General features: G+C 47.5%; 1 protein-coding gene across 2 annotated transcripts in view; it reads right to left on the bottom strand.

Annotated features, from left to right (window-relative positions):
- Positions 1-24,732, bottom strand: part of ULK4 (unc-51 like kinase 4) — a 418,647-nt gene that overhangs the window by 130,080 nt on the left and 263,835 nt on the right. For both annotated transcript variants that reach the window (XM_066351269.1, XM_066351270.1), the window contains 2 exons: positions 23,342-23,508; positions 17,451-17,549 (listed from right to left, as the gene is read on the bottom strand). In XM_066351269.1, coding sequence (XP_066207366.1) covers positions 17,451-17,549; positions 23,342-23,508 — 266 coding nt within the window. The remainder of the gene's footprint in view (positions 1-17,450; positions 17,550-23,341; positions 23,509-24,732) is intronic.

The raw sequence follows: 24,732 nt of genomic DNA, 5'->3' as shown, positions 1-24,732 counted from the left end.
TTCTCGGAATTTATCCTGTGATTGTATAAAGTATAAATAACCACAGGTATATCTAACAAAGATTTTCAGTATAGCTCTCTTTGTCAGAAACACTCCGCTGACGGGAATTAACTAACTTGGTTACGGTATATGCCTACAGTGCTACACTCATCAAAAATACTGTATTCATATGTGCTGATATAAAAATTTTGCTCAAATACAATGAGAAAGGGGGGAAACCAACTTAGATTTATATGCATATTATGATCACATTGTATAAAAAAGGGGAATACATTCATTTATTCACACATATATCTATGTGCATATCCATACATATAATTATAAAAGCATACTTTTTTTTCCCCTGTGAATCTAGACTGGAAGGAAAGTGTTTACTTTTTATTTTTAACCCTTCTGAAGAATTAATTACTTTTAATGTGTATATATAATTTTTATAATTTAAAAAAAAGACTATCACATAGAATCTCTTTGTTAAACATGCAAAATATTTGGAGAAAAAATGTCAAGTACTGCAAATCATGAAGAAACATTAAAAGCTCAGAAGGGACCTAGTCTGCCTATATATCAGGATAGCCAGCTAATTTTTCATTTTTACCTTTTAAAATTATGTACATAAAATTCAAGCATGAAAATATATTACTTTATTTTATTGTTGTCTTATATTTCAGTGTTTTATATTTACTCAGGGTTCACGGTCTATGTGTTTCTGTTTGAACTGATTTTTAAACAATAATCTATAGGAAAATGGATTTTAGTTCTTAAATAGGGAATTTCTTTTCCTCCAGTGATAAATTAAGAGGAAACGATCGCTGGGTTAAACATTGAATTCTCTGTATTTGCAGGGTTTCTGCATGACGGATTTTGTAATTATCTTGGTCTCCACATTCCAAACAGCTTTGAGGTGTCATTTACATGAAATGTGAGTTTCCTATTCTTGCCTAAAGTGTATCTTTAATTATGAACTAAATCCTAATTACAAAAAAAAAGTTATGCGTTTAAAATTTTACCACTCAGTTCACACTAACAAATAGATAGGAAGAGCTTAACCAAACAATTTACACTTGAATTTCCTTCTCCCTGAAAGTGGACGGTCTCTCTGCTGCATCTGAAAGTGTCCAGCCAACAGGCACGTCCCCGATGGTAGAGTGATCCCAGGAAATGAATTCCACATGCCAAATCTTTAGTGATGTCACACTATTGTTCCTGGAGACGGCTTAATCCCAAAGCCAGAAACTATGGAAACCTAACTGCTAATGACCCGAGGGAATCCAATCAAAGTGAAAATAAAAATACCTATGAGAATACACACACACATGCTTCCAATCCAAAATAATGATCCACCAATGTCTAAGAAGTATGCTAATGAGGTCAAATCAATCAAATGGATGTTTCTTAACTTATTTCACCAGATCATGTTGGCATGACCCAGGATAAGTCAAAAATGGCTAAATAAAATTCTATGTGAGAATAAACTGTAACGCTGCACTAAATATGAGTACAATTACTTTTTGGCCCAAGTGATACTTTCAAAGTAGAAAAACAGAACTGCATACAACCCATATTCCTTAAGAATATTTTTGGTTGATACTTTTTAAAAACAGTTACCATTTCAAACTGATTTTTCATTATGTCCAGTGGATTTTCAAAGGACAGCGTTTGAAGAGGCCAGCACCAATCTCCCCTAGTCTAACCACTGGCTTGTGGGCAGGAAACAGTCCTTTTAACTCCCAGTAAGTCTCTCAAATGAACTGGATGAAAAATGCCTTTACGTACTGTGCCCACCAACTGCACTGGGTCATCGGGTGAGGACATGGCAGGAGCCACTGCCCCAAACGGCCCGTTTGGGAAGGGGCATCAGGCAGCCAGGCTCTTTGACTGCAAGTCAAGGTCAGACTCAGGGGACGCTGCTCCTGACGTGTCCTCTGCAGCCGAGGGACACGAGAGGGGATAACGGGTGATGGATGAAGACTTGACTTGGAATGGGATGCACACAACACAGTGTATAAAATAGGTTGTAGAATCAGGCATCTTGAACCTATGCAATTATGTTACCCTAGTGTCAACCCAATAAATTCAATTTACAGAAAAGGAATTATGACTGGCAATTGTAACAAGTAATATAGATCCCAAAAAAGCCCCGCATCCACTTCTTCCTTAATGAAACGGCGATCCTTATCGCTTCATGGACGTAGCACAGGTGCTGAGACATGGAGCTCTCTGAGTCTGAACCCAGAAGAGCGACCTTGTCAAGTTCAACATCAAGTTGTATGTTCTGTTGAGTCAGATCTACCTGCGTACTTAGGAGGACCAAAATATAGTTTATGACAGCATGACAGAGCCAATTTATTGCCACAGGAAATCCAACCAAATTGTTCTTAGTTTCCACTCAACAGAACAGTGTGTTGACCTTTACTGGCAGAATTAACGAGTGCATTCTGTTAACAGCCATTCGGTGAGAAACTTCGAGTTGCAGAGCTGGGGAACACTGATGAAGTCTTCCCACTGCGCCGGCCGCTGGCAGGGAGCGGAGGGACATGTGCTTCTGAATCGTCCAAGAAGCTTGGCATTACCTCTCCGATTTGAGTCCGGGATTTCAAACCCCAAGTTTAGGGGGGAAAAAAAATCACTGTGCACAAAAAAAAACAACTGATATGGTGTATACAGTATATAAAGCTAAATTACGTTCTAAACACTTCTCTCCGTCTGATGGAGAGCGCGCCAGACGAGTTTAGAAGGAGAAGAGCTGTCAGTGGGCTTCACCTCCGTGCCTTGCATCCTGCACTCTGGGCAGAGCAGGAGGACCCCTCAGTCCCCACCGATGCCGGGTGACAGGCCCTCTGAGGCTGGCATCCAAAGTTCCCCATCTTGAGGAGAGTGAAGAGTAAGATCATTGTTCATCTGTCTACTTTTTTCAAGATAAAAATTACCACATATTCTGAAAGTCATGTCTGTTGGAACAATAACGAAAAGAGTAGGGGAGACAGCACAGGAGGCCACTTATTTTTAAATATAAAAGTTTTGAGAAATACCCAGTTAAGCCCTTTGTATAAATCATTCCACCCTCACTTCTTTTTGTACACTTTATATAATTATATGTAGAGGATGACGTAAATCAGCTCATATTTTAATTTAGTTTTGTATATACTAGATTTACAACATTCTAGATGTCAGCACTCACTGTCTTATTCATGCATCCCACAACTATTAATTGAGCACTTCTGGTGGGCAGGCGCTTTGAAAAGTGCCAGAGGTAAAGCTGGGAACTGAACAGACATGCGACTTCCAGTCAAGACAGTGTGTGAGACTTCAAAATTTGTACCGCCACCTCCTTAATAACTAAGAGAAAAATGTAAAGACAGAGACTAGGCCCTGGCCGGTTGGTTTAGTGGTAGAGCATCGGCCTGGTGTGCGTTTGTCCCGGGTTTGATTCCCCATCAGGGCACACAGGAGAAGCACCCATCTGCTTCTCCAACTCTCCCTCTCTCACTTCTCTCTCTCCTTCTCTCTCTCTCTCTCCTCCTCCTCCTCCTCCTCCTCCTCCTCCTGTAACCATGGCTCAATTGGAGGGAGTTGGTGCCAGGTACTGAGAATGACTCCATGGCCTCTGCCTCAGGCACTAAGAAGATCTCAGTTGCTGAGCAACAGGGCAATGCCCCAGATGGACAGAATATCACCCCCTTGTGGGTTTGCCAGGTGGATCCCAGTCAGGGCACATGTGGGAGTGTATATACTAGATTTACAACATTCTAGATGTCAGCACTCCCCGTCTTTCACTGAAATAAAAAAAATAAAAATTAAAAAAAAAAGACTAATATATCTGTGTACCGGAAATGGACCAAATGCACAAAAGCAGTCAGCAGCAGGAACCACTGTAACTTTGGCCAACACCGGACATGGGCAAGGGCAAAAGCCAGGCACGGAGTGTGAAATGGGGATAGGGATTCCCTGTGCACAGAAAGGAGGCTGAAGAAGCGGTTCCAGCGCTGTAGCTCCAGCCAATAAACGGAGCTCCTCTATTTTGAAAACAGCCACAGAACCAGGGCCAAATCCCTTGTCGGCTCAGTGTCTGGGTTTCTGACAAACCCAGCATCACCATGAGACGGAAAAGTGGGCTTCATCGATGTTTCTGGACTGGGGGACCCAGGAGAGAAACAAAGTAACTAGACTCCCTCTGGATAGAAAGGAAGCCTGAAGTGGAGAAAGTGAACCACCAAACACAATGACTCCCAAGGTGAACTGCCTCAGGAAGAAAGGAAAATAATACAGCAACAGCAAAATGATACATTTTTAAGTTGTCTTGAAGCATACCTGGCATGCCAAAGAAAAAGACTGCACATATGTCAGTGCACAGCAATCAAGATCATGGACACATCCAAGACCTTCAAAGGTCCCTTTTCATTAATACCTCACTCCTTGATTACAGTAACTTCACAGTAGTTTGCTCTTCTAGTTCCAATCTCTTAAGGCAGACGCTGAGCTCACTGATATGAGACCATTCTTCTTTTCTAACATAGGAATTATGGCTATAAATCCCCTTCCCCCGAAGTACTGCCTCACAGGCATCCAAAAATCCTGGTATGCAGTGTTTTCATTCTCATTCAGTTCAAGAAGACTTTCTCATGTAATTCTTGTTTTTAATATGATCCATGAATATTTAAAAATGTATTGTTTAGTTCCAAATACTTTGAGATTTTTTTTTATATCTTTTACTGATTTCAAATTTAATTCTACTGTGGTAGGAGAATATACTTTATACAACATGAATCATTTTTAAATTGAATGAGACTTGTTATATGGCTCGGAATATGATCTACCTTGGTAAAATGTTCTGTGCGTGCCTGGAAGATTATTTTCTTCTTTATTTCATGAATACCCATCAGGTCCAACTGCATGAAAGCGTTGCTTAAGTCTATCATTCTCTTGGTGGTTTTCTTTCAACTTGTTCCATCAATTATCAGAGGAGGACTACTGAAATCCCTAACACTCTTGCACGTCTAACACTTCGGTTTCATGTAGTTTGTTCGGGGATTATGATGTTTACTTGATTAGTTGATCACTTTATTGTTAAAATATGACCTTCCTTATCTCTGGAAATATTCTTTTACCTAAAATCTTTGTCTGATATTAACAGAGTCACTCCAGCTTTCTTTTGACTAGCATGTTTGCATGGCCTGTCTTCCTTCATGATTTTTCTTTTAACCTCTTTGTGTCTTCATATTTAACATTTCTCGTAGGCAGTATAGAGTTGGGTCTTGCTTTTTTGCCCGATATGACAACTTCTGCCTTTTAATGGGGGTATTTAGACCCTTTACATTTTATGTGATTATTGAAACTGTTACTGTCTTCTAGCTGTTTGCTGTCTATTTGTTCCAGAAGTTTTTGTTCTCTTCTCTCTGTCTCCTTTTCAATGAATTATTTTTATTATTCCATTCATTTCCTAGAATTAATTAGTTGATTAATTAGTTATGGCTGCTTGTTTCATTTTGTTTGGTGTCTGCTTTAGAGTTTAACAGTTATCATCAGTAACTCAACACAACCTGCCCTCAGGTGATATTATAGCGCTTCACATTAGTACAGAAGCCTTGGAGTAGTAGCCTTCCTTCCTGACCTCCCAGCTTTCTGCCATGGTTGGCAAGCATTTTACATACATGTGCTTTCGTAAGCCTCACAATATACACCATGTCCATAAAGTCATGGTGCACTTTTGACCGGTCACAGGAAAGCAACAAAAGATGATAGAAATGTGAAATCTGTACCAAATAAAAGGAAAACCCTCCCAGTTTCTGTAGGATGATGTGGCAGCATGTGCACATGCACAGATGATGACGTAACACTGTGTATACAGCGGAGCAGCCCACGGCCATGCCAGTTGAGATGTGGATGGTACAGAGGAAAGTTCAGTGTGTTCTGTGGCTCGCTAAATTTGTATCCGTGACCAAAGTGCAACGTGAATATCGGCGCATTTATAACGAAGCGCCACCACATAGGAATAACATTACTCGGTGGGATAAGCAGCTGAAGGAAACTGGCAGTTTGGTGGAGAAACCCTGTTCTGGTATGCCATCAGTCAGTGATGAGTCTGTAGAGGTTATACAGGATAGCTACCTAAGGAGCCCTAAAACATCTGTGCATGAGCCCACATCGAACTGCACTGAATAGGTATATAACTGGGAAAGTTTTCCTTTTATTTGGCGCAGATTTCACATTTCTATCGTCTTTTGTTGCTTTCCTGTGACCAGTCAAAAGTGCACCATGACTTTACGGACACACTGTACATAGCTATTATTTTAGTTTAAGTGGTTATTTTATTTTAGTTTCAAGAGATGCGAGACATGAATTTCACCTTGCTGAGAGCTTAATATTTCTGTATTCCTAAGAACAGCTGTGAAGTATTTTTTTCTGGGAGGTGGTCGGGTTACTTGGAAATAGTTCGCTCCTTTTGGAGCTTGTTTTTATGATTAGTTAGGCGGGTCTGGAGCAGCGCCCAGCCTAGGACTAATTATTCCCCACTCCCGAGGCAAGACCTTCCTGGGTACCCTTTCCATTGCTCCACGGAGTAAGAATATTCTCCTGTCTGGTGGGGAAAAGAACTCTTCTTGGCCTTGTGTGAGTAGCTGGCACTGTTCTCTAATCCTCGTTGGCTGTTCTGTCCCTGACCATGGCTTGTTTTCTCACCCATACTCTGCTCAATTCCTGAAGGAAGCCCTCTGTCATTCTCGGGAATTCTCTACCTTGGTAACTTTCTGCCCTGTGCACTCTGGCCACCTTATTCTGCTCCTCCTCATAGCTCTATCTCCACTCACAGAGTCTAACACAAGTCTGATAGTAGTCTTCCCTCAAACCCTCCCATGATGCACCATTTTGTCTATATATAAAATGAAACTAAGTGCAGCTGAGTCGGATGACCCAGTTGACAAGAAATGATGTCTTAGTTTCCTGGTCAAAACCCAGGAGCTGGCTCTCTGTGAAACAGAAAGCTTGGAGTTGAGCCACAGAAAGTGACCAATCTACAAAAGGGTTAAAATCAATGGGCAGGAGGCACGGTGCAAGTTTCAGAAGTGACTAACAGGGTTGTTGCCTGAACTACACCTATGGTAGAGAGAATAGAAATCACACATTCTTCCCCCGCCCAGAGTTAACAGGCCAGCGTCTCACTGCATATTTGTCCTCCGAAGAGCAGCAAGTCAGCAATAAAACCCATCCACTTAAAAATGGGCAGAGGACCGAAACAAACACTTCTCCAAAGAACACAGACAGACGGAACTATGAAAAGATGCTCAGCATCACTAGCTGTAATAAGGAAAAGGGAAATCAAAAGCACAATGAGAAACCACCTAACACCTGTTAAAATGGCTGTTATCAATAATACATTTTTACATGAACATCACAGTATAATAAATACATATTCTGGTATTTTGTTTAACCTTGTTACATTTTCTCACAATGTTATATATGCTTGGGAAACATATTTAAGAGCATCAAAGACTTCTACCCTAAGAATGGCATTTCTCTCATTTTCAACTGAACAATATATAGGTATTTGATGTTAAGAAGAATGCTGCGAGAATATGTTTACACCAGGGGTCGGGAACCTAGGGCTCGCGAGCCAGATGTGGCTCTTTTGATGGCTGCATCTGGCTCACAGACAAATCTTTAATAAAAAAAAAAATAATAACGTTAAAAATATAAAACATTCTCATGTATTACAATCCATTCATTTCCTACTGCTCATGTTCATAGCTGCGGGTGGCTGGAGCCAATCACAGCTGTCCTCCGGGACAACACCAAATTTTTATTGGATAATGTATAACGTACACGGGTCGTTGTGTGGCTCTCACAGAATTACATTTTAAAATATGTGGCGTTCATGGCTCTCTCAGCCAAAAAGTCTCCCAACCCCTGGTTTACACAGTTCAGTACTTCTCTTATTTCCTATGCATAAATTTTTGGAAGAGAATGACTATATTCAAGTATACACATAATTGGAAGGCTTTTGATACATATCAATTAATATTTTTATTTACCAATTTATATTCTCTTCTAACTTTTGAGACTGTATTGCTTTTAAAAGTTAATTTTCCTTTATTACTGTGTGTGTGATACATGCTGTTGAGTCAGCTCTGACTCCTGGGGACCCTGTGATGACTGACGTCCACAAGGTACTGTCCTGAACAGCCCTGCTCAGCTCTTGGGGACTCATACCTACAGCGTCTCTTATGGAGTCAGTCTATCCCCTAATTGGTCTTCCTCCTTTCCTGCTGCCTTCTGTTTTTCCCAGCATTACTGTCTTTTCCCAAAAACCCTGCCTTCTCACGATGTGTCCGAAGTAGGACAGCTTCAGTTTTGTCATTTTTGCCTCCAGCGATATTTCAGGCTTAATTTGCTCTAGGGCCCACCTGTTTGGCTTTCTGCTGTCTGGGTGTCTGTAGAGAGCTCTCTTCCAACACCACATTTCAAACGAATCCATTTTTTTTCCTATCAACCTTCTCCACTGACCAACCATCACATCCATACATCTAACTAGGATTTTTTTTTAATTGCTAGTGAGTTTAAATGTGTTGCTGAAATGAACACTTGTTATTTACATTTTTATTTTCGTTGTTGTGGACTGCCCTGCACAAGTCCTTTGCCCACTGTTCTCTTGAGCTAGCTAGCTATTTCTCAATATTTATATCACTTCCTTCTATGTGTCACCTCCTTACAGACACTGTGTCTCAAAACTGAACAGGTCTGGAGCTCTAGGAACCCTGGATTAGTATTACTGTCCTGTCCATATCTTACATACATGAGATGTGTGAACTGAAACGTGATGAACTGAAACCTTTAGAGCTAGTTGTACGAGTCCAAATATGAAGACCCACTTTCCTCACTAATGCACATAAAAGACTCAACCATTAAGGATGGAAAAAGTTACCTGCCATTTTTAACTCAAGGCAGTGTACTACGAGCGAAGAATAGTGCCCCTAAAAGGCTTTATTAACTAGACGTGACCCACGTCTCACAGCTCCACCCCCTGTGTTTCTCCAACTCCCCTTCCTCTTTCTGTGCGTGGCCTGGCTCGCCGCCCCGGTCTTGGCTGTGGGACAGGTGGAAGGCCTTCATGCTAAAAGCACCGCTGGCTGAGAGGAGGCTCGCAAAGGGGGCTCTAAGAATGTGGACGTCTGGGCCACCGATGGGCGAGAATTCCCTCCTCCTTCCAGAAGAGCTGCTTTCTGCCACAGCTCACGTCCCTCCACGAACGTGAACGCCAACCTGTTTACCTTAGAACTAACAGCGCTGGCCCACACAAAACGTGACTGAAGAACATATCATGGCGTTACGACCACTTGAAGACAAAGGTGTGAGAAGGAATAGGAGAAAACAGACCTGCATCTCTGGGGTCTTTCCAAATCCAAACACCGAAGGTCGGAGTCCCGGCACTCCGCCGTCAGAAACTGTGACGAGGCTGTGACTTCTGTTCTGACTGCTTAGCGGCCTCCACTGCTGCTGGGATCCCAGGGCGGGGTTTCATATACTGCAGTTACTACAAGCGGAACAATGTCCCAGAGACGCAGAAGGCCCTGGGCAATGCTACCTGCCCTTTTGCATCCTTCCTTTTCTTATTGTCAATCAAAGGCAGGGTGAGGGTTGTTTGAGGAACACAGGATGCCCAATGAAGGCCAGGGCAACTCCTGCCAAGAAGAACTCACCTCTAGAAAGAAATCCAGACGGTGCCGTTTTAAAGCAAGCAGCAGGTGCACCATGCCCACCGTCACCGCCTGGGAGGGGCTGGCCTGGGAGGGGCTGGCCTGGGAGGGGCGGGACGGCGCGGGTGCAGGCAGAGGCTCCGGGTAAACCGGTACCCACATCTGTGTCTCAGCAGACTCAGCCCGTTCTCAACCATAGCGAGGATGGGTAGAAAACAGACTATATCTGTTAGCAATGTGCCTCCTTCCCTATGCAGATATTAACGGAATCCCTTCTCTGAACCAGGCCCCAAAGTGAAGCTCACAACGAGGGCTCCTGCCTCCCCAGGGTGACAGTCTAGTGCGAGAGGCAGACGTGAGCAAGCTACTTTGGGACTATGGGATAATGAGTGTAAGGACGGAGGCGGCCAAGGATGCTGGCAGAGCGGGTGCAGGAAGACCTAACCCGGTCCTGGTGGGAGCAAGAGGACTTCCTGGGAGGAATGACATCTGAGCCAAGACCTGAGAGCTGAGGAAGAGTCAGCCACGTGGGGGAGACAGAGCAGCCTCTAGGTGGGGGCAGGGGTGACTATGGCCCATTTAAAGGACTAAAAAACCCAGGGAGTGGAAGACAGAGCAGGACAAGGAGAATCAAGAGACGACGCTAGAGTCACGATCGAGTGTCGGATCACACTTGGTTTTGTTTTATACACCCATTACAAAGTTGGGCACCAGCAGAGGGTTTTAAGTCAATAGTGATGAGTACTGCGTTCTAGAAAGAACACTGTGCCGCCACCCGGAAGACGACACTGGAGAGGCCAAGCCAGGCAGAAACGCCAGGTGGTAGTCTACAGCCCCACAGGCCCGAGAGGATGGGGACCGTGGGAGGGAGGAGAAAACGGGCCTGATGAGTGTGGGTGACGTGACGGAACGGGGCAGGATGGCAAAGGGGAAGAGGCAAAGATGCCGCCTGCACTCTTGGTGTGGGCAGCTGGGGGGCGGTGAGTGTCCCCCGCTGACAAACCCCAAGAGGGGAGAACAGTTTCAAGGAGGTGAGCAGTTTGTTCGAACCCTGTTCAATCTGGGGTGTTGACGGTCCATCCAGTGGGAATGTCCAGTTCACAGATGGGCAGCGGCTGATCAGAACGAGCAGCGTCCCTATTAAATGGGGTGTGACTGACCCCCTAGAGCCGCTTAGCGCAGAACTAACAAGGCGCCCAGTCTCCTGGGTTTAACATGCCAATGGACGACTTAGACCCGGGCTCTGTGGCCAGAGACCATAACCAGCATAAAGCATTACCTACATTTCACGCCACTGACCGTGAGGGCAACAGACCAGGGAAAGAACAGCCAAGTCCACGCCCATCACTACATAAAGAGAAAAATCCACTTGGTTATCTCTTCAGAGGAGGAAATGAGAAAATGAAAATTGTTTTCTCATATGCTGTGTGGCCCCCAATTTATTTGTAAATTGGCACAGCGATCTCTGAAACATGAGGCAGCTCAGTTTCCCGGGCGTTTCGCCCAGGATGAATTCACATCCTGATGCTCGGTGAGGACCACTAGAGTGGTCCGAACCACTCTGCACAGGGACATCTTTGCAATGGGCACAAAAGGCATGGGTGACATGCAACATATAAACCAGGCTAAATACTGGGGTCTCTCATATATAATAAAGAAAAATTTTAAAAATATACATATCCACAAATTTGAAAATACCTTTGTTAATTGAGGGAGCAGGAGAGTGTAGCATAATTTCCTTCCAGGAACTGTTACAAAACTTATCTAGGAGACAGCCTGGCTTCCCTGTTTTCTCCTCTTAAGAAATGTAATATTGCCTGACCAGGCGGTGGCACAGTGGATAGAGCGTCGGACTGGGATGCAGAGGACCCAGGTTCGAGACCCTGAGGTCGCCAGCTTGAGCGCGGGCTCATCTGGTTTGAGCAAAAAGCCCACCAGCTTGAACCCAAGGTCGCTGGCTCCAGCAAGGGGCTACTCGGTCTGCTGAAGGCCCGCGGTCAAGGCACATATGAGAAAGCAATCAATGAACAACTAAGGTGTTGCAACGCGCAATGAAAAACTGATTGATGCTTCTCATCTCTCCGTTCCCATCTGTCTGTCCCTGTCTATCCCTCTCTCTGACTCTCTGTCTCTGTAAAAAATAAATAAATAAAATTATTTAAAAAAAAGAAATGTAATATTTGGGCCAATTACCTTGCTCAATCTTTTCTTCAGAAGACATGGTCAATTCTGTAACATCTCTCATTCGCCATATCTTACACCACAGTTCCCAACCGAGGTTCAGAGATCCCTCTAAAATTACGAATTGTGTGCAGAACTTGACACAGAAACGATTTTAGGCATTTTTCTGGTGTGCATAACTTTACACAGAAACGATTTTAGGCATTTTTCTGGGAAGAGGGTCAGGAATCATCAGATTCTCGGATCAGTTCACACTCAGAACAGACTAAGAATCACTCTCTCATACTTACATGTCACTATGATTCCTCTACAGTGCACAGTACAAATACAGGTCATCAATTATCGGTTGACGGGTTTCATCTCCTAGGGATAAGTCTGTTTATTTTCGTTTCTGGAAAGAACCTCAAAAGCTAGCAAGTTCATTCACCTGCCTGAGGGCAAAACACTTCCAAAATTATCCGAGTCAAAGGAAAACGGAAAGTCTTTCTTTCTCCCTGTGGGAATGAGATTCCAACCCCACCCCCACCCACCCACCCCCAGCCCGCTCTGTAACCTATTACATTTCTAACAACCGCTGTAAAATTTATCTTCGGCCTGTATGTGCTCTGGTTTAGGTCCTGAATAGCCGTATTATCAATACTTTTCCCCCTCACTTTAGTCACATCCGTAAATGTGTTCATCTTTTCCCGAGAAGATATATTGCAAAGCTGTTGTTGCAGCCGTTTTTAAACTGAATGACTCTGGTGATAAACGTGTAGGTTCACAACCCGCTCACACATGTGCGGCAGGCATCGGGCCAATAATATATCAGAACCTAAATGTGACCACGCTGTCAGTCACGTGAGTGCAGAGTCCCGCTGGGGAGAGCTGTCAGATCACACATCGCAGGGAGACGGAGCTGTCCCGCTGTTTCTGGCAGCCGCGCTGTCGTCAGAGGTGTGGGTGTGATGGCGTTTGGCGCAGATCTGACCTAACTGTGGGCCCGGGATGTGTGGCCCTCAGCAGCCTTCACCCCAGCCTGGCCTGTGATCAGTGTGCCACCCTCCCCAATGGATACAGTGCACTCCAGGCTTCCCATGAGCACTGGCACCCTAAGCGCCACCACCCTCCCACGGCTGCCTGCCTCCTGCATAGGTGTGCCCTTTGTGGTCCTCTCCTCACAAACACTGGGTGCCCCCGACCTCTCGCCAACAATGGCACCCTGCTTCCCTCTGGGCACCTGCCCACTGGTTAGGATCCACCTGTGCCCTGAAGGGTTGCTTCCTGCTTTTCCAGGGATGGCGGCCTGAGCAACCCAGCAAACCTGTCCACGGTCCTGTGGGCTGCAGTCAGGCCTTCTCCAGTGAGGTCTGGCCTGCGGCCTTGGGGGGTGGGTCCCCCTGTCAAATCTGTCCGTCCTCGGGTCCTCTCCCTCAGCCTGGCAGTATCCTGTAGGGTTCTTTTAAAACCTTACAGTTACTCTCCAGTCATAGCTTAATAGTTCTTGACATTAAAATTCTCCTGTTTAAACCACTGGGTGGTCTCTGTCTTCTTCTGGGACCCAGACTGACAGTCACAATGTCTTATTCTTTGATTGTTCTCACAAAATCTGCTGACAGCGCACCTTTGATTGTAATTTTCTTCTAGCTTAACTGTTTTATGGTCAAAGAATTCCTACTTAGTGGAATTTACTAATATTCTTTTATCATAATGCATGGTTAACTTATTTAAAAAATGTGAAAAGAAGGTGCAGTCTCTATTTTCAGGGTACAGAGATAGATAAATATCTATCAGATTAATCTTAAAAGTTTTCATGTCTTCTATACAGAAGTAAACAAACTTTATTCCATTAAGAGCCAGACAGAAGATAATTAGGCGTACGGGCTATAAGGTTTCTGTTGTAACTCCTCAACTCTACCACTGAGGTGCAAAAGCAGCCACAGACAATGTGTAAACAAACTGTTTGCATGGTTGTATTCAATAAAACTTTATTTGCCAAAAATAGGCTGACCTCACGCCGTCAGTCCACAGGCCCAAGTTTGTCAACCCCTGCTCTCTGTTTTATCCACTTGGTCTGTGTATCAATCTCTCAGCACTACTGTGTTGTGGCTGTTTATTCCTCCCTGTCATGCATTTTGTCCTGTCTATCATGCTCTGACCTCTGGTATTTGGCACAAAAAGTTCCTGTGGATTTTATTCCTTACTATTGTAGCATCCTTCTTTGTCCTGTTAAAGGTTTTACGGTGTGTGCGCATTAAACCTTACATTTAATATAGGAAGACATTTAGAAAGAAAATATAACGTGAGACAATAAAATTAAGACCAAAGATAAGTTTAACAATAAACCCAACTGGAATAAATTCACCTATTAAAAGAAAACAAGCCTGACCAGGTGGTGGTGCAGTGGATAGAGCGTCGGACTGGGATGCCAAAGGACACAGGTTCGAGACCCTGAGGTCGCCATCTTGAGCGCGGGCTCATCTGGCTTGAGGGAAAAAAAAAAAAAAAAAAAAAAAGCTCACCAGCTTGGACCCAAGGTCGCTGGCTTGAGCAAGGGGTCACTCGCTCTGCTGAAGGTCCGCGGTCAAGGCACACATGAGAAAGCAATCAATGAACTAAACTGTCACAATGAAAAACTGATGATTGACGCTTCTCATCTCTCTCTGTTCCTTTCTGTCTGTCCCTATCTATCCCTCTCTCTGACTCTCTGTCCTTGTAAAAACAAACAAACAACAAAAAAAAAACAAGTCTCAGAATGTAGCCAATACCAAAACTTCGTCTATAAGACAGTATGTGAAACAGAGTGGCCTGGACATTTACCTACAATGGAGTCTTCATCTGTCCTTCTTCAACTAGTTTTAAAATCTTATTTGCTGTGATTATAATTACTAACCTATATATATATCTATATGTACACACATAGAACGTGTTATACATTTTCATTGAATGGGGCCACTTTGAGTCTTTTACGTAAGAGCATGTGGTCGGTCCTTTCTCTCTGTTTGCTGGAACCCCCCCCCTGCGTCCAGCCCTCGTGGGAGAGCTGGCTGTCCGGGCTCAGTCCTCGGACTCTGAGCTGGCACCCCACCTGCGTCCAGCCCTCGTGGGAGAGCTGGCTGTCCGGGCTCAGTCCTCACCTGCGCCCAGCCCTCGTGGGAGAGCTGGCTGTCTGGGCTCAGTCCTCGGGCTCTGAGCTGGCACCCCACCTGCGTCCAGCCCTCGTGGGAGAGCTGGCTGTCCGGGCTCAGTCCTCACCTGCGTCCAGCCCCCGTGGGAGAGCTGGCTGTCCGGACTCAGTCCTCGGGCTCTGAGCTGGAGCCCCCCCTGCGTCCAGCCCCCGTGGGAGAGCTGGCTGTCCGGGCTCAGTCCTCGGGCTCTGAGCTGGAGCCCCCCCTGCGTCCAGCCCCCGTGGGAGAGCTGGCTGTCCGGGCTCAGTCCTCGGACTCTGAGCTGGAGCCCCCCTTGCGTCCAGGCCTCGTGGGAGAGCTGGCTGTCCGGGCTCAGTCCTCGGGCTCTGAGCTGGAGCCCCCCCTGCGTCCAGCCCCCGTGGGAGAGCTGGCTGTCCGGGCTCAGTCCTCACCTGCGTCCAGCCCTCGTGGGAGAGCTGGCTGTCCGGGCTCAGTCCTCACCTGCGTCCAGCCCTCGTGGGAGAGCTGGCTGTCCGGGCTCAGTCCTCACCTGCGTCCAGCCCTCGTGGGAGAGCTGGCTGTCCGGGCTCAGTCCTCACCTGCGTCCAGCCCTCGTGGGAGAGCTGGCTGTCCGGGCTCAGTCCTCACCTGCGTCCAGCCCTCGTGGGAGAGCTGGCTGTCCGGGCTCAGTCCTCACCTGCGTCCAGCCCTCGTGGGAGAGCTGGCTGTCCGGGCTCAGTCCTCGGGCTCTGAGCTGGAGCCCCCCCTGCGTCCAGCCCCTCGTGGGAGAGCTGGCTGTCCGGGCTCAGTCCTCACCTGCGTCCAGCCCTCGTGGGAGAGCTGGCTGTCCGGGCTCAGTCCTCACCTGCGTCCAGCCCTCGTGGGAGAGCTGGCTGTCCGGGCTCAGTCCTCGGACTCTGAGCTGGAACCCCCCCTGCGTCCAGCCCCCGTGGGAGAGCTGGCTGTCCGGGCTCAGTCCTCACCTGCGTCCAGCCCCCGTGGGAGAGCTGGCTGTCCGGGCTCAGTCCTCGGACTCTGAGCTGGAGCCCCCCCTGCGTCCAGCCCTCGTGGGAGAGCTGGCTGTCCGGGCTCAGGCCTCGGGTTCTGAGCCGGAGCAGGTAGTTAGTTCAGGCTGCTATTTGCCGGGGAGCCTCCTGCACAGTTCTGCACCAAAGACCCTTCCACTCTGTCCAGGGCACGACCAGTTCCTGGGGTCTCCGACTGTCCCCTCACTTTACTGTGAGCTCACTGTCACATCTGTGTGACCTCTCTACTCCATATATGTTATTATTTGATATAACCCACTACTGACTGACTCCCCCCCCCCCCCCAGTTGAACCAAACCTTGATTTGATGAATACAATTAGGTCTATAGAATTATTCATCCGAACTGCATTTGCCTTCCTTTGAGCCAGTGGGCAGAAAGGAAACTTTCCCCAGCAGCCTTGGGAACTGAAGAGCCATCTGCCTCTGAGAAGGGTGGCCGCCAAAGTGGCGCATTCCCGTGGGCTCCCTGTACCCTAGTCCTCCCAACTGGGACAGGTTTTCCGGGTTTTGTGGAATGTCATCAACCAACTCTGACTGATTGCTCTGTCCGTGGGTAGGAGTCATGTGTCGATAGGGTGGGTCCTCTTTACGTCGGTCCAAACTCCGAGTTTCTGTTGGGTTCTTTTCCTCTATTCGGTGGCCCTGTGTCATCTTGACTGTTTTTATCCAATGTCACTTACTTCACTGCACTTCTGCGGAGACCAAGGAGACCCACCCTAGGTCTGTGTCTGTCCTTCCTCATTTCTGGAGAGACCTGCAGCCCAGCGTAACCTTGAAATACCTTGTCAAAGAGAATTCTTTCCCTTTCTGAATGTCACTTCTTGAATTTTGTTTTCTTTTTTATCTTACATTCATTAAGAAGGACCTGACGATTCCCGGCCAGGGCACACAGGAGAAGCGCCCATCTGCTTCTCCCCCCCTCCCCTCCTCCTTCCTCTCTGTCTCTCCCCCCCCCCCCCCCACAGCCAAGGCTCCATTGGAGCAAAGATGGCCCGGGCGCTGGGGATGGCTCCTTGGCCTCTGCCCCAGGCGCTAGAGTGGCTCTGGTTACAACAGAGCGACGCTCCGGAGGGGCAGAGCATCACCCCCTGGTGGGCATGCCGGGTGGATCCCGGTCAGGCGCATGCGGGAGTCTGTCTGACTGTCTCTCCCTGTTTCCAGCTTCAGAAAAATACAAAAAAAAAAAAAAAAAAAAAAAAAAAAAAAAAAAAAAAGAAGGACCTGAGAGTCTACTTAAATATCTAACCCACCTGGTTTTAAAATAAAATAGAAATTTAGTCATTCTGAGCCACACGACCTTCTGAAATTTCTTCTTGCTCTAGTTTTGAAAGGAACTAAAACAGCACAAAGACTCAAGACACCACAACATTCACATAAGATGACTGCACCACAGCCGTGCTCCGGGAGCTGCCCGGCCAGGCAAGCTTACCAGCGGGATGAGCAGGCCGGCGAGGTCTGCCAGGGGTCTGCCGAGCAGCAGCAGGCCTTCCGCGGCCTCGGTGTCCCCTCCCGAGCCGGACTTCTGAGCCTTAAGGGGGAAGAGAAAGGCAGGGGGCGTGGAGGTTAGTCAGGCTCGGGCCCCTGCAGAGAAGTCACGCTTGGCTAGAACGTGACAAAGTGTGCACCCACTGCCCCCAGGTCCGGCTGCGGAGGCACACCTGGGTGGTCCACAGAGAGACAACACAAGGGCTGCCACCGGGGAAATGACAGCGACGGTCGCGGTCTTCCCCACCAGCCTGAGACAAGGGGCTCCCTGTCCCCATCTTTCCGGCAAGAGGACTGAAGTTCAGAGGAGCGAAGTAATTCATGTGGAGTCCCACACTTAATGGGTGACAGATCTAGAGGATGAAGCACAGCCGTGTGTCTCCAAACAGCACACGCTCACCCGTCCCAGGCACTCTTCTGCACACTCGCTGACACGCACGGAGCATTCTGCTATGACTTCCTGCGCTGTCTGCGCTCAAGTGCAGTGACATCCGGAATATCTGACCGATGTCCTGCTGCACGAATAGTTGGCACAGGAAGTCTACATTGCTTAGAAAGTGTAGGCTTAAACCAAGCTCAGAATAAGAAGTGAGAAGTGAGTATCTTTCATCTTAAGCGTGCCTTCTTCGGGGAGTTGTACAGAAGTGTCTGATCCTAGGGATTTCTAAGACCGAGATGAGTAATTTCATGTTGAAAAAGGCACTGATTATTTACTGTGTTTGCTGTAGAATATACACATTGCATTCACATACTTCCTCTCTTTTTAATTTCACTCAGAAAGAAACAGAACGACTTCTAGGTCAGGACCTCTGCCAGAGCCTGTGGAGCGGGCTGCCCGGCCTCACGCCCTTAACCTGGACCCTGGGGCCCTTCTTCTAAGTGCCACGTTTCCTTCTGCACCTCAGGCCTGTGGACAGAATGTGAGTTGCCTGCTTTCTTTGGTTCAGAAGAACTTTATTGAAAATCAGGTGTCTCGCCTTTTAACAACTTGCACCATAGGGAAATAATGTTAGAATTTCATTCCAGAAAACAACAGGAAGCCACTGTCCCGAGGTCTGAACCTGCCCGAGCCCGGGCCGTTCATTTCTACTTGAGACAGAGCAGCGGCCTCTTCACTTTAACCAGCCAACAGTCCTGACCTACCCCGTGTCACAGTCCAGGCAACAGAGGATGGGAGACTGAGCTGGGTGGGAGCAGAGGTTGGATCTGTTAGGTATTTGAGGTAAACATCTCCATTATTTTGTGACGGATTAGATGGGGACTAAGAGAAAGAAGGGAATGTTTCCAGCTGGCACAGCAGGCTGAGGACGGCGCTCCGTGCTCGTGGGAGAATGGCGTGGGGAGGTGAACCCCGCCCGAGCCCAGCGCTGGACATGTTCAGTCTCAGCTGGCTCTGTAGCATCCCAGTGGCTGAGCTGGGGAAGCTGCTGGATGTGCTAAGTATGGTACTTCTGGAACTGTGCCCGGAGATATAAATATAATAGTTCTAAATATATACAACCTGAGAATGTCAGCTTCTGAGCCATATGTAATACTAATTGGCAATACAGTATCATCCAAAATGAGATAATGGAATACAGCTAACTTCTCGGCATGCCAAAAGGCCAGGGGTAACACAGTTCTGGACGTCTAGCACGGCTACGTGAATCTAGTGCATGGGGATAGTACTCAGTGAGGGTAAATAACACGGAAGTAAGGCATCTGTAGGGATCATGATGCAGGCAAGTCCTCAAGCAGCCACCGTCTGGTGTCCGAGCAGGTGTAAGAGCACAGCGGAGCACCACGTGCAATGGTGTGGCCCAGACCAACTCAACACGCGCCGTGCTCCCCGAACACCGGCACACGCACGCTCGCAATGCACAGGTGACACGACTCATTCCCTGGGCTGTAGGAGCTCAGGGCTTACGGAAAAGGAGGACAAGCTTCCCAGTCACTGCTGACGGCAGAGTATGAAAACTGGCGCAGCGGGGGAAAGAGCTGAAGTGTTGGGAGAAGGAGAGCGAGACACTGAACTTCATCGTTTGGAAGGTGGGGATGAGGTCGGTCTACAGGACCGGTGTGGAGAGCAGTGTTTCAGGGCCAGAAATCACACGAGGAAAGGCAGGCTGGGCACCGGCATGGGCAGCAGGGAAGATGGGCGGACGAGGCTGGGCAGCGCCCTGGGGCTGGATCATACAAGGCCTGAGTGTCTCTCCAGGGAGTTAGAAACTTACATCATCAATAAAGTGCTGAAGGCTTCAACAGGAAGGGGAGACATGAGGGACCGTGGGCTGTGGCAGACGACTTCCACTTGATTCAACAACCAGACAGAGGGCAGCCGACAGAGCACAAGGGAAAGCCACGGAGGAGTCGAACTGAGTGATTCCGAGTGATGCTGAAAAGAGAGGCCAGGGCCCCCACCACAAACAACCACGGGTGTGTGTGTGTGTGTGTGTGTGTGTGTGAGAGAGAGAGAGAGAGAGAGAGACCAAGCAGGACTCGGTGACCACATTCCAGTCTCACGACAATCCAACTCAGCCACAAATCAACAACAGCAACAAAACCGGTCTACACCCAGGAGAGTAATATATCCAGTTCCCCACCAACTCAGAGAAGAGACAAGGTCCAGACTGGGCAGTCAGCTGACCCGGGTTTTATGCTGAATACTCGCCTTCCCGAAGCCCCACACTGGGTGAGGCCCCCTCTCCCAGGCCCCCTGCAGCATCCTGGACCCCTCAGGGGCCGCACCCTCACGCGTGTAAAGAGATGATGCTTTGCATCACTAGTGGTATACTGACCTCTTCCCCACCAAACTGGAGCCCCTAGGGGCGAACCCTCTTCCTTTTGTAATCCTCAGTGAAACTGCAGGTGCCTCGCCCTGGGCTAGGCCCATAAGTGCAAAATAAAACCGTAAGTCAGTATCTCAACAGCCTACTAGGAGTTAGCGTTTGTTCAGTAGTCTTATGTGCCAGGAACACAGAAACACAGAAGTCACAGCCCACAGGAAACCCTCTGGAAACAGGACGTTGAGGTGAGCACCTTTCTTCTTGTTGCTGTTAATAATACAGCATGCATTTATTGCTTACCTTCCATGGGCCAGATGTAGGTAAGACAGTTTACAGTCAATATACTTAGCCCTCTGCTGCTTTCTCACTGAAGTCCCACAGCAACACTGTCGAGTGGTTAGGACCACGCCGCCTTTACACTGAGGAACCAGGCCCTCCGAGAGGTGAAGAAATGTGCCCAGGGTCTCACAGTGGAAAGTGGCGGGGCTGGGATTTGAACCCAAGGCATTCCAGCCGCAAGGGCACGTGCCCCCACCAGCCCAGGGAGTCGGGAGCATGTGCCTGTCGCTGCGTCCACACCTTCCACTCAGAACCCGCAGGGGCTGCATGTAAGCCAGGACCGATTCTGACTCACAAGGCAGGCTGGGGTGGGGACCGAACTCCTGGGGGCATGCTGACCCCTGCCACCCGGGTACACATTCCTGCACCACGTCCTTCCTCCTCCCTGAACAAGAAAAGGGCTTCATAAATCTGAGCACTGCTGTCATTTTAAACACTGGCAACCCTCAATCCCTCAAGTCTTCTCCTTCAGAGACGCTCCTACGAGAAGCTTTGGAATGTGGAAGAATCCCCAGTGTGGTGTCTGCACATGGAAGAGGCGGCTGCTGCCTGGGAAAGGGCACACGGCTCAGGCTCCTAGGAGAGGCGTCCTTGGTGACACTCCATTTCGTCTCCCAACCCTTCCCCGAGCTCAGTCTCAAGGACTCCACCCCTTTCAGACTGACTCCGGGGGACCCTGGAGACCCAAGACTGAAGTGAAGCCCAAAGCAAACCAGTGGATGTGAGAGTGAAGGACGCAGAAAGAGGACAGCAGGACGACGTGCAAAGGTGGGAAAGGAGATAAAGAAATGAAGAACAGGCCCTGGCTCAGTGGTAGAGCTCAGTGGTAGAGCAACGGCCTGGCGTGCAGAAGTCCCGGGTTCGATTCCCGGCCAGGGCACACAGGAGAAGCACCCATCTGCTTCTCCACCCCTCCCCCTCTCCTTCCTCTCTGTCTCTCTCTTCCCCTCCTGCAGCAAGGCTCCATTGGAGCAAAGATGGCCCGGGCTCTGGGGATGGCTCCTTGGCCTCTGCCCCAGGCGCTGGAGTGGCTCTGGTCGCAACAGAGCGACGCCCCAGAGGGGCAGAGCATCGCCCCCTGGTGGGCAGAGCGTCGTCCCCTGGTGGGCGTGCCGGGTGGATCCCGGTCAGGCGCATGCGGGAGTCTGTCTGACTGTCTCTCCCCGTTTCCAGCTTCAGAAAAATACAAAAAAAAAAAAAAAAAAGAAAGAAATGAAGAACAGTGATCTATTGGCACGCTAGCAAATGAAGAGGAATTGGGAAATACTTGCATTATGGAGTTTTCTTTTAAACACCCTTGAATATCTACCTAATAATCAAAATAAGAGAGGATTTCTATTGTTCTGGTATTTTTAAACTTCTGATCCCTTTTACCTCAACTTACAAAACTTATCTTCTACAGACTGATATCACCAAAGCATCTTGTGAGAGTCACTAGCAGCTGCATCTTGAAGAAATACAAAACTATCACTAAGGAAACTGAAATAAGAAGTAATTATTCTTTGAAGAGACATTAGAAAAGAGGGCTAGACAAAAAGCTAAGAAAAGTCCTCAATTCAGGATTCCGTACGTACTTAACAATGCCCTACTGTTCATTTAGAATTATTACAGAGGAGTAGAGCAAAACAACTCAACAGTTCAAAGGTCATTTTCATCTACTGGCTTTACAAGTTCATGTTAAACACTTACTGCCACCACGTCTGTTGAGGAGACCTTGGAATCAGTTATTAAACCACACTAGATCAGCTAAAATACGTAAGCAGCTTCACTGTGGATAGAAGCTACCATCTCTCACAATGATGAGTAACAGACTAAACCAGAGTCTAGGGATTCATTCTTGGCTCTGCTGCTACGACTCTTGGCTCTTCTGCTACGACTCTTGGCAAGGTCATCAAAACAGTTGGTTTTCACTTTAGCTTCTGCATCTGTTCAAGCCAACAGACTATCATTTGACATACATGTATTTCTTGCAGTTCTACCAGGGGGAAATACAACAATGACTTCATATCAGCTGCGTGCCTTCACGTGCTCTCAGTGAGTAGCACTGACTCGTTAGAGCACCATAAATGAAGTAGGCACGTGGAGGACCCCAACATGAAAAGTACTTAATAAACCACACCCCTTCTTTCCTCAGAGCACGATACAGTTTGGGGCAAACTGACTAAATACAATTCCAATTTTCAAAACTACCTGCAATTCCACGTTATTGGTCATAAGGGAAAGCAATTACTAGATTTTATGTTATGTATGTGTGTATACGTGTGTGTGTGTGTGTGTGTGTGAGAGAGAGAGAGAGAGAGAGAGAGAGAGAGAGAGAGAGAGAGAGAATGGAATGAATGTGTGGGCCTAAAGTCTCACTCCTCTGTTCCTAGCAATCTAACCTTTCCTGTTGGGGGTGGGCGGGAGCCCCATCTTTGGACAGGAAAGACTGCACCCCGCTCGGCCAACCATAGGGAGCCTGTAAGGCCAACGATCCTGGTCAGGAATGGTTCCCTGGCTAGTTCTCGCCAAGTCTCTGCCGAGGCCGCTCCCACTTTCCTTGTAGATTTTGTGATCCCATTATCTGTTCTTGACACTGGTCACCAAAGGCAGCATATTTGGTAGTCTCTCTCTACAGAACACGAGCTCTTTCCAGAAAGTAAAGGCACATTAGAGAAAGATGAGAGAGAAGAGACTGAGAGGAAGTGGGCGTGGGGCAGGGCTGTCCCCGATGCGGGACTGAGGGTCTCACCTGCAGGGCCAGCCGGACGACACTGGACATGTAGGTCAGCATGCCGTGCAGGATGTCCAGCAGGGAAGCCAGCAGCGCGGCCGCCGTCTCGTTGTTGTTTTTATTGTCCACGTCCAAGCACAGTGTGACCGTTTCGGTGAACAGGTTACAGACATGACGGACCAGGTCTGAGGGTTAAAAAGGAGAAGGGTGAAACGTTCATCATGTATGATAAAAATACGGTGTCACATACACCCAGCAGCTCAGGCGTTCGTACCTCACGGGGCAGGATTGCGGAGCAGTCCCATGGCCTGGACTGTGTATCAGACACACACGGGGAAGTTTTCTAAACGCAGCGTTCCAGGCCTCAGCCCCAGAGAGACTGCCGGGGGGCCTAGGAATATATCTGGTATACAGCTCCCAAATGATTTTGATGCAAGGGTTCCCAAAACTACACTTTGGAAAACACCATTGTCCTTGGCCAGGCTTCACCAGGACGGAGGGCTCCCTGACACCGGAAGGAAAGGTGTTGTATGTTAACAGGCCGTCCCCCAACTCCTCTGGCAAGGAGCCAGCGCTCCAGGGTCCAGATCAGGAATGCCGGGGGTCTGTTAAGGGCTCTACAAGTGACTGGGTCATTTCAAGAAGATAAAGCACTGGAACGTGTTTCTTCTCAGGCATGCTAGTTCATTTGAAATGTGAGATTAACTATGATTTAAAGAAATTTGAAATTTAGAGATTGCCAGCTTCTATGACTTTGTCTCTGCAAGCCTTGTGTTTGTGGCTGATCTCCAATAACTTTAAGTTTGACGTCGTCTGTCATGAAGTCCTTTTCACATTTTGGGCACAGTATTGCTTACATTTAAGTTGGCCTTTTCTATTGTTACTGTTACATAGAATTAACCTCTGAATTCATGAAATCGATTCATGAATTCATGTAAAATGTGGTAATAATACAACATGAATCAGGTTATAAGCCTAAACGGTGAACAGCACTTAGGCATGGGTAGACTGAATGTTCTAGAAAAAGTGAATCTTCAAATACAAATATTTTACACAAGCAGGTGGAGGAGGGGGAACACAGTAAGGAAGGACGGCAAGGACTGTGAGCTGGATTTTTATTGGACCAACAATCCCTCTGTCCCAAGCTCTCAGATGATCAATTTTAGGGAAACTGCCAAATACAGCCATTCAAGCTCTTGTATCTCTCCCAGACAACGGACATTGTCATTTCCAGGAAACTTATCTAGTTTTCCTACACAAGTGCAAAGCAATCCTTGGACTACACGTGTAATTAATTTTGTCACTACAGGCAGAGAGAAACCAAAATGACAGAGGTATCATTCAAAGTTTACTCCTTGTGGCAGATACCAGCCTACATCACAAAGCTGACGATAAATACAGTTGAAGGG

This window comes from Saccopteryx leptura, chromosome 10 (genome assembly GCF_036850995.1).
Source record: "Saccopteryx leptura isolate mSacLep1 chromosome 10, mSacLep1_pri_phased_curated, whole genome shotgun sequence".
In the NCBI taxonomy this organism is placed as follows: domain Eukaryota; kingdom Metazoa; phylum Chordata; class Mammalia; order Chiroptera; family Emballonuridae; genus Saccopteryx; species Saccopteryx leptura.
The sequence above is the reverse complement of the archived record's forward strand: the minus strand, read 5'-3'. Positions and strand labels throughout refer to the sequence as shown.